At 43.7% G+C, this 10,388-nt stretch overlaps 1 protein-coding gene across 4 annotated transcripts in view; it reads right to left on the bottom strand.

The window, feature by feature from the left end:
- Positions 1–1,723: 1,723 nt before the first annotated feature.
- AAK1 (AP2 associated kinase 1) overlaps positions 1,724–10,388 on the bottom strand; it is a 193,419-nt gene continuing 184,754 nt past the window's right edge. For all 4 annotated transcript variants that reach the window (XM_072937596.1, XM_072937597.1, XM_072937598.1 and 1 more), the window contains one exon: positions 1,724–8,670. In XM_072937596.1, the coding sequence (XP_072793697.1) occupies positions 7,541–8,670 (1,130 nt within the window). In that variant the 3' untranslated portion in view covers positions 1,724–7,540. The remainder of the gene's footprint in view (positions 8,671–10,388) is intronic.

Genomic DNA, 10,388 nt, shown 5'->3' with positions numbered 1-10,388 from the left:
TTATAAACTGAATAAAGGCTGACAGTTTATATTTAATTTTTGGTTACTCCTTGAGAAAACTGTGGTCCATTTCCCTCAGATTACGTTAACGGTTCTCTAAAGGGTGAAAAATAAAGGATGTCCTTGGGGTCAAAAGGTCCTGCTCAAAAACAGGATGAGGCATGGGAGATGTGGTAGAACCATTAATTTCACAGTATCTGACTTTGGGAATCCCACGTGTCGTGATGGTATTGGTCCCAAAACATCAGCGCTAGAAAACTGGGCTGCCTTCTGAAGGGAATACTTAGATTCCTTTGGGGCCTCTGGGCTAAGCTTACATAAAAGCAGGTTGAAGAATTACTTGGTGTCTTTTCATGTAAGCTAACATGCTAACTTAAGCCCATAGATCTTACTACTTCAATATAAGGAAAGATAAACTCAAGGAAAAATACAGAATGTAAGGGAAGAGATCTTTATCTTCAAATCCAGGGAAACGGATCTAAACCATCTGCTCATGGCTGTCCCCACGGTCTCACTCTGGTTCCTCCCACTTGGTTCCAGACGAGGAGGCATTATTATGTAGGCAAGTCCTCCCTGGCTGGTCTCTTATCAACCAGTCTTAGAGCTGGTAAAAGTTGAGTCGTCAAAGAGTGAAAGTAAACAGAGACCACCCTGTGGGAGCTGGAGCTTCTAACTTTGGCTGTCCCAGCAGTTTAAGGCAGAGCTGAGTCACCACAGGTAAGCTCTGTCCACCTCTGCAGAACACTCTTGAGTGCTGCATCTCAGTGGGAGTGATGCATCTGAACGGGCTTCCCCCAGAGCAGTCTGAGTCACAGATAAGGAAGACTGTGCTTTGGGCTAATGATAACTTGAAATAGAAAGAAACAGAACTCCACATTGTAGGACTAGGTAGGGCATATGTTTAAAGATAGACAGATGAATCAGATCTTAAATAAATCTTCAAAACAAGTAGCCAACTCTGGCTTAACTCATGCATGTTCTACCCAAACTCTTTGGATCCCTGGATCTTCTTTGAACACCACATCTGTGAACTCAGCTCATTACTAGTTCTCCCTGAATTGGGACATCAAGCTCATTCATGCTCAAATATTACTGTTATTTTTTTCTCAGATTTGGAAAGGAAATAGGCAGGCAGGTTTCCCCCCACAGTATGGATTTTAAAATTCTTAGGTATAGTCCTTTTCTACCTAAGACTTCTCTCTTTAGTTTCTCACGGTCTCTCTTCGAGGATTTTTTTTTTCCTTTTTTTCTTTTTTTTTGAGGTGGGGAGGTAATCAGTTTATTTATTTATTTTTAGAGGAGGTGCTGGGAATTAAACCCAGGACCTCACGCAAGCTAAGCGATGTGCTCCACCACTTGAGCTATATACCCCACCTCTCAAGGATTTTTTTTTTAAGACTGCATACTGATGCAGGGCAGATCCAGGTAACATACTTTAGAAGGTCACAGGAAAGTTTACATAGCAGGGAGCTGTGTGGTTTTCCCCACTCAGCCTTCCAGCTCCATTATCTCGTATTATTTCTCTTATGCCTCCACAAACATCTAGAATAGAAGCAGGTCTCAGGAAATAACAAGCCAGCACGGGAAACCAACCAAAAGTTGTTCTCTGATACTTAAAAATGTAGAACTAGCCTTGGTACTACGTGCAAGGTGCTTATGGAGCCCTTTAATTCTAGGAAGATCTGACTTAAGAAATAATACAAAGTGTAAATAATTTATTTTAATTAGGTCCATTTTAATAAAGTGTATAGGAGTTTACAACTCAAACAATTAATTCATAAAAACTATCAGATACATAAGATAGATCACACAAAGGGTACAATAACATAAATCCAATAATCTGCAAATAAGAGGTATTGCAAAAACTGTTAAGATTGACTCTGTAAATGTCTTTTTCCCTTTCTCATGTCACAGCCCTTGAGACTGAATGCACATACTGTTTTCTGAGGTCTGATGACCTCAATACTCCTTACAGCTGGGCCGACCTCCGTCAAGTCAAAATACAGTCAGTAGAGGGAGGTCACCTCTTCTTCATGGTCCTTGGCCTTTATTTGGTTTCTATCCCTTAACGAATGACGTTAAATGTTCCCTCTTTCCAAGTGACATCTTGCAGGCCTTGTAGTGTTCTGGTCATTACTGCTCTCCCAATACCACACACGAGCCAAGGGTTCAGGTCAAACCCTACTGAGTCTCATCCTTGTGGATGAGAAGAGCATGCTTACTGTGGAAACGAGTCTAAGGCAATGGCTGAGTTTTCCCACCTTCATCTGGAACAACTCCAGTTCTCACTCAGAAAGTTGTAGGCAAACAAAACTGGATTTACTCACTCTAGATACCTACTGTCACCTCCTGAGTGTCTTTGGATGCCTTCCTTAGGAGGTCTTCAAAACCACGGCAGAAAGCATGAAGATACACACACATGTACACAGGCACACACTCCACTCACACTCCTCAATCAGGAGACCTTGGTAGACTCAGAGAAGACAACTGACTTGCCATTTCAGGGTGGAAAGGTGCTATCACCTTCTCTCACTCCCAAAGTCTCACAGTGGACATTGGTAACAACCATTTCTGCAATTCCTTATCAAAAGGAATCAAACCGATCCCTCCAACGTGTGTACGTGGTTCTATTCTGATGCAACGTGGATAACATTGACTTAATTTCAAGAACAGAACATTGTTACTATAAACTCTAAACAGTATGTCACTCACATCGACACTTCTGAGCTCAGACTAAATTTCTCATGGAATTACAAGGTATAGGGATGCTGGATTAAGCCACCAGTGGGCTGGTTAACATTTAGCCATTTTTACCAGCTAGTCTAGGGTCCCTTCACACGTGAACTTGCCCCTGCATTCTGGGGCACTCCGGGCCTGTGTCAGGTCAAGGTGGAGAGCACTGAGGCCTTTGGGTTGTGTCTCCATAGGGGGAGGCTGGGCTTCTGCCAACCTTCCTTCATCCTTCCTTCTAGTCCGTAAGAAATGGGGAAGATGTGCCATATCATTCTTATTTGGAATTATTCCAGTGTGGTGGGATTATCACAGGCTAGGCTGAAATTTAAGAAGAAACTGTTGACAGTAACAAGGGAAGCAAATACGAATTAACATGATCATTCAATCACACTTCTCCTTACCCACTACTGGGATGGTCATAAATTGAGGAATGTCACGTGAGGAAATGAAGCAGGAACAGGAAGAAGGAAGGTGAGCCAGAGAGACTTTGCAGGGGTAGAGAAAAGGCAGGGAAGACCTGTGTCTGGCAGTGTTTTAACGAAGGGATCTTGGGCATCACATGTGGGAGGCCTGTTTCCTATAATAAAGGTCAAAGTGCTAAATGAGGCCGGTAGGACCAGAAAGTCGGAGAGCAAGGTGGCGTCTTGGAAATCAAGACACTGCCAGCGTGGATGCCTAATCTAAGCTGAGCAGCTGGTTGTTTTCAGCAGCAACCTAGCACATTTATTCTGGAGCAAAAGAACACAAAAACAATTCCCAACCAGATACTACCTTTTATTTTCAAGCACTTTGAATTCCTTCAAGTGAACTTCACAAGTTTGCAAGTGTTCTGGTGGTTCAAACAGACGAACTACAAGTAGTAGTTGACAATGTCGTTGGGAAAAGTAAGAATTTAAATCACATGATTCCATTTAAAATCTTCATGCTTACTCCAGAAGGCAGGATTGAAGTGTTAACTCAGGGGTAGCGATGGGCATTTATAAGGCACTCCTGCCCCCTTAGAAGCTGTGGTCTTTTCAGTGGCTCTCCTATGTAATTTACATCCAAATAATTCGGGTTCTAAATTCCTCATATAAAACTGCATCTATGTAACGAGCAGCCATTCCAGAGCTGATTGGCCCGTGTTCTCCAATTTCAATTCCAAAGACATAGGGCACTTTATTAAAGGGACTTACGGGTTTCCATTTTAAGTAGTATCCTTCCTGCTGGAGAGTCAGTTGGATCTCACCCTTTTCTGGTTTCTTATATAATAAAATTTCCTATTTGACATAATGCATACATATTACATAACCTACGTTTTGATGACTTCTTATTATAGAAGCAAATACAGCATGATTGAATATCTATTGTCAGATCACTCTGGTAATTACACCTATTTTAAAGAAAACTGAAATCTGCTACTTTATGAGCCAGCGAAATGTCCACCAGATAGTTGGAAACACTGATGTACATGTACTCTAAAACTTCCTCGGGGCTGGGTATAGCTCAGTGGTCATGCTTAGCATGCATGAGGGCCCGGGTTCAATTCTCAGTACCTCCATTTAAAAAAATTCCAAAAAAAAAAAAAGAAGAAGAAGAAGAAGAAGAAAGAAAAACTTACTAGATAATGGATCAATAAGATACTGGTATTTTTCTTGAAAATTTCAAAAGAAATCTTGGTTGCCCGGTGAAACTCAGACCTAACGTGGGCATGTGAATTCATACACAGCAGTCCACACATATGAATTTTCAAGTCAACAATGAGCAGACCCAAAATGAAATGGAGTTTGTGACCTAGATTCCCTCAGGTCCTGCCCAGCAACTGCTTCAGCATCAAATTTTGTTCGTTCTATTTTCCCATCTAACAAGGATTTGGAGCCAAAGGGCTATGAGCCCAAGAAACAGATATGCTAAATATTTTTCACCACACATCAGATAACTTCATTAATTCAATAGTGCCTGTTAGTCGGTTACTGTGGATTCTTTAATAAGAGTTCATCAGTGTATGTCACGGTTCAGTGCTTTATGTCTAAATATATTCTGGCTCAATTGTGCTCCACTGAAACGAAAGGTCACAGGTTCCTGCGTTCCGTATCGTATGTGTAAAGCAAGTTAACACATAAACTAATACAAACAGTGGGGTATTTTGTTGACTATATGTTTTTTCTCTTTAATGTTAACCTGCTGCAGCAGTTGTTGGAAACATGCATTTGCTACGAATCCAAAGCACCCTGAGCACTCATGATCCCCTTAAAACTACACTTTCCAGACGTCCAGATTCAGGATGGCCTCTGGCAACATTTTATCTTTAAATGATACATTTCCCCTGTGTGATCCCAAGAAGATCAGTGCAGAATTCACTAGTTATTAGCTATTAATGTATTCTAAATTTGACTATAGGATATAGTCAAAAAATTTTCATGAAACACCCAGTAAGAACACAAAAGTAATTTGCATGTGTTTATATTCATTTCCTATTTTAAAAGGTATTTCGTCTCCACCCATCATAGGTCTCCAGTGAGCATTAAAAAAGGCTTACAAGCCCAGCTTGACAACTGATTCAATTACATAATAAAATCCCCATGATGTTACTGGTTTTACCTTGAAAACTAAAATGGCCACCATGATTTTATTGACTTAACCTTGATGACTAAAATGATCAGGAGGGACTGATCAGATAACCCAAGGAAAGTCATTTTGCAGGGCTGTTCCAGAGGCGATGCTGACTATTTGGAAGAGTGAATCAGAATGACCTTCTACTTTAATAAGAGTTTCTGGGGTGAGACTCTCCCTGAATACTCCCTTTATCCTTTTAGCTCCGGAACGTGAAGGCTTTACTTGGTAATGGCCAAGGGAAGAGTTTGGGGTGCACTGTTTCATATACGTGCGCCAAAACCATTCAACTGGAAAGATGATTCTGCATCCACTGTTACATCCACCGGGAGAAAAGCCAACTCTGGGAATGAACATTTAGCATCTGCCAAAGTGAAGGACCAGCACAGCGAGAACCTCAGATGGAAAACCACTGCTGGTAGCCGCGGTCCAGTGCCCGTTATTTACCTTTTAATCTGGACAGACAAAATGGGTGGAGACTAGATTAGAAAAAGTCTTGAAAAGACTCTGTTCATATTTTACTGCCAAGATCCTTGAACTTCAGGTTTAAAGAGTACGACACCTAATTCACTGCAATCGAGTTTGGCATTCAGGCTCCATTCTTGGATGAATTTCCAATAATTCTTAAATCGTTAATCTGATTTGGTAAGCAACTCTCCCAACCTCTCCAGCTAATGGAGAAATCACTAACATTTACTCCAAGTCACAGGAAGCTTTCAAGTGGAAACATTAAGTTGAACTTCTTCAGCAGAAATCGTCCCATCGAGACCTAAGTTTCCTTTTAAGGCACTCCTAATAAAGGATATGAAAACAGCCAAGAATGAGTCAGATCTTTCCAGAAAGAGGAGACATTTCAAAAGCACAAGTCAGTCACCTATCTGACCTGCTTCAACATCAAAGGAGAGAGAGAATAGAAAGGTTTTCAAGGCTAGCTGATTCAGCTCTTTTCCATTCTCACAAACTTACATGTCTTGAATTTCTATTGCCTTAAGAGGCAGTAGAGAAAGAGGGCAAGGATGTGGAAAAACAAACAGGAAAATCGAATTGGTGGTCTAGTCTCATGATAAATTAATTTTATAATGACAGCATGGAGTCCTCAAACCTAAGGTTTTTAAGTACTTTTAAAAATTACTTAGACCGCAAACCCAGGGGTTGGAACTGTAACAAGGTGTTTTTTTCTGTTGTTCTGAGGGGAAACCATATAAGGATAATTCTTTTTCAAGACTGTGTAAATGGAATTTGTTAATAGCAAACAGCAAATTCTGGAAGGGGAAAGAAAAAAAAAAAAAGCTACTTAGAAACTTCAGTTCCAGCAGAATTTTCCCACACGTTCCAATGAGTTCAAATTTGCCACGAGAAAAGAACTTAAAAAAACAGGGTTCAAGTCAGTTAGATCAGGAGACAAATACCAGTAAATGAGTGACTGTGGAGGTTTGCCTGGTGGGACAGGACTTCCCTAAAGGGAAGGTGCTTCCTGTGCACACAGACATGCACACACATACGAATTTGAGAAGTGTGCCCGTGAGGATGGTTCAGTACTATTAGACACGAGCACAGATCCCTCATCGGTTTGCATATCTACACAGAAAAGGATCTGACACACATTACACACCCACACTCATGCACAAGGGCCAGCCTGGCTTCCACGGACTCAGAAACAGATCCAGAGAATCTTTCCAGAGCTGCTGCTTTTACGGGAATGATCAGCATCTGCAGGGTTACACTTCCTTTTGACGTGTGGAACTTTTGATCCTTCCTGAAATACACCCTTGTCAGGAGTATGAAATCAAGTCCTGGAGGGACTCTCCTTGATTCCTTAACAGACAAGACTCAGAACAGGACCTACAGGAATTAAACTAGCAATAACATGGCCCCTTTGGGAAGTTATCTCTCGATTTACTGGGAAGTAGTTCTAGACTTAAACTGTTTCTGGGCAAACTAAAAAAAAAAAAATAATGCAGAGTTCTGGGTGGAGGTGGAGCTAGAAATGCCTGACAGTCTAGAAATCACTATAAACCAAAGAAATGAGCATAACTTAAAGGAGTTTCAACTTAGTATCACCTCAGTTGAGTTTGCTGACTGAAGAAGTTCTGCTCTGACTCATGGAACTGAAAGGTCACACTTGATATATTTCTTCCCAGGGAGGCTCAGCCGGGAGTGATGGGGGGTGCGGAGGGTGGGGTAGAGACAGGGCCCTAAGGCTCAGGTATGGCTCCTAAGGTTTCTGCTTGCCTGATTTTGAAGGAAAGGGTGCTAAGGCAAAAGGATCAGCAGCTGGCAGCTCCGTAGTCCTGGAGGAAAGGGACGTGATGGAAACAGAGCCAGCGATCGACTGCTTATTGGTGTGCGAAACAATTTTGTAGGCAGCAATGGGCCGGGCTTCTGGACTTGGCTCGTCTTCCGGGCTATAGTGACGGGAATATTTGGATAAAGACTGGGGGCGGAATGGTTTGCCAGCCGTGGGGCCTGAGACAGCTTCTTTCTGGGGCTGAGGTCCTTTCTTTCTGTCATTAGGATGGGCCCCAGATTCCAGGGAAGAGCCCCTGGGAGCGATGCTCTCAAGATGGTCTGCTGCTTGCGCACAATGGGAGGGGAGGTTAGACGGCTGGGCAAAACCAGCCCTGGAATACTGAGCTCGGACAGAGGGGTACACGGCTCGATCAAGGCCCGGGAGCAGAGGCAGGTCTTCGGTCTGACCGAGGAGGGCGGCCTGCGCCGGCGACTCCTGGGAGGGGCTCGGGGCCACCGTTAACTCCTCCACGCTTTTCTTCTTGGTAAAAGGAGCTCTCAAGAACACGTCTGCCTCCTCTGGCTGGGAAGGAGCCACGCTGCCCTTGGAGACGAACGGGGCTTTGGTGAAAATGTCCGTGTCATCAGCGGGAACCCGGGAGCTCCGGAAGGGGGCAGTGGCGAAAACGTCGGGCTCCCCGAGACCATCGGCGGCTGGTTGCGGGAGGGCTTGGAACTGGTTCTTCCTTCCCCCTGGCGCGGCCTCGGCTGGCTGGGGGGAGACCTCCGGCTGGGCGAAGGGCACGGCTCCTCCCAGCTTCCCCTGGGGGGGCCTGCAGCTCTCCTCCTCCTCTTCGGACTCCATGAGGAGGGGTCGCGACCCACTGCAGTCCAGCATGTCCCCCTCGACGTCAGTCCCTTCCTCTTCACTGCTGTGGAACGAGCTGTTGCTTGAGGGCCCATCTCGGGCCAAGTAGTCAGATTCTAAATTGTTCTGAGTTTTGGTGCCAGGAACTCTGGAGGGGTCTGCATACAAGGGAAGGCCTTTCACACCCGTTGACTCTTTAAAGTGCTCTACACTTATTACAGGACAGGGGTTGGGCTCTCTCTGGAGACCTAGAAAAGCACAAGAGGCAGAATTAATGCATGGGCCCACTCCACTCGCCTTGGAACACTTAAGGGTCGGCCCGCGGCAGAAACATCGTGCGACCAAATAATAGATGTTGAAAATGGAAAAGGGAAAAACAGAAACAGACAGGTCAGGCAAGGAAACGGCACACAGAGTGGAACACAACCAATCACCGTCTCACATTTCGGAACATGATGAACACAAGGTGCAGGAAAGATGATGTGGGGCACACAGACATTCAGCGGCACTACGCGAGGCTCCTACGCGCGGGGCCAGGCACGGACACCTGCTCTACCTGGCGCTGGCTCAGGACAGGATGCGAACACGCCCAGTCACTCATCTCCACATATACCATGACAGCTGTGGATTATGCAGAAATGCTGTCTGGGGGCAAACTCAGCTCAGATCTGACACGTGGTCCCCTACTCCATACTGCCTGGATCTGAGGACAGAACCTCCCCGCCACCCTCTACCCAAAGGGGCAGAACACGACTGCTTGATAAATACAGAATTACTTGATGATTTACATCATGAGCACTACTCAAGAGCAAAGAGTGCCCCAAATACGAACACTGAAGGCACTTTCTAAGGGGAAGAGGCATCATCAAAATTATACTAAATAAATCACCTTCAGCTGGAGTTGCCCTGGAGTTTTGTTTTCAGTCTTCTCAGTCAGCAAAGATCTCCTCTGCTTAAATGAATCCATCATAAAGTTCTTTAAGCAGAAGGAGTAAAACGCACGGGTAATTACAGAAGTATTTGCAAACTCTAATATACTGCTCTATGTCTATCTAGGTAGAGGTGCCTCAGGGTGCTCTGGCTTTGAAAATCAAAGAGACAATTATCAGAATGCAAGAGAGCTTACCTTCCAAGAAATATTAGCAGGTTAGAAGTATGTCATTGGGCACATGTTAGCAAGAGGGCAGGAAAAAGGCATATGTAACTAAGCAAGAAGAATCCAGAAAAAAGGGTGGTTGGGGGTACAGGTATCATTTCATCATGGGTTTCCCAACCCCCCCCCCCCCAGGGCAGAACATTGTAGCGACAATGATTTGGATGCTACAGATGACCCAGAACCTCGGTACAGAAGTAATTCAATCCTTCCCTCCCCACATTACCCTGTCCCCTGCAAACCATAAGCTAGTAGAAACTTCTAACAATCTTCCTCTGCTAGAGTTTCTGCTTGAATTAAGCACACAGAACACAGCAGAAGCGGCATCAAAATCAATTTATTGGGAAACCAGTTACTTAGGAGACATTACATTGTAAAGAGATGTAGAGTGAGGTCTGAACATTTTAGAAGATACTGTACAAAAATATTGTTTCTTTGAATCCTGTAACTTGTTAGCAGTGCATCTTCTTAAACAGTTCTGACCTTAAGTATTGTTTTCATAAACAAAAAGAGGTGGGATCTCCCACCCCCATTTTTTATTCTCCTTTCCAAAAGTTTGAATGTATTGGTGAATTCCAAATTATAGAGTCTTTAAGTTAAATTCTGTACTGGTGCCAAATGGCTTTCTGAATAGTATTTTTCCTTGCATTATAACTTTAATATGTGCACCTACATGGTGATAGGAAAGCGTTAGTCAGGGGACAGGAAATAAATGGGACACCTTCTCCCTTGCAATTTATGTGGAAAGTCAGAAGCCTAATCTCTCAGGCAAGCATGTTGATACTAGATCTGTCACAGTGATTCCCAGATGAT

Source organism: Vicugna pacos, chromosome 15, assembly GCF_048564905.1.
Source record: "Vicugna pacos chromosome 15, VicPac4, whole genome shotgun sequence".
Classification (NCBI taxonomy): domain Eukaryota; kingdom Metazoa; phylum Chordata; class Mammalia; order Artiodactyla; family Camelidae; genus Vicugna; species Vicugna pacos.
Note: the sequence above shows the minus strand (reverse complement) of the source record. Positions and strands in the feature narration are given on the sequence as shown.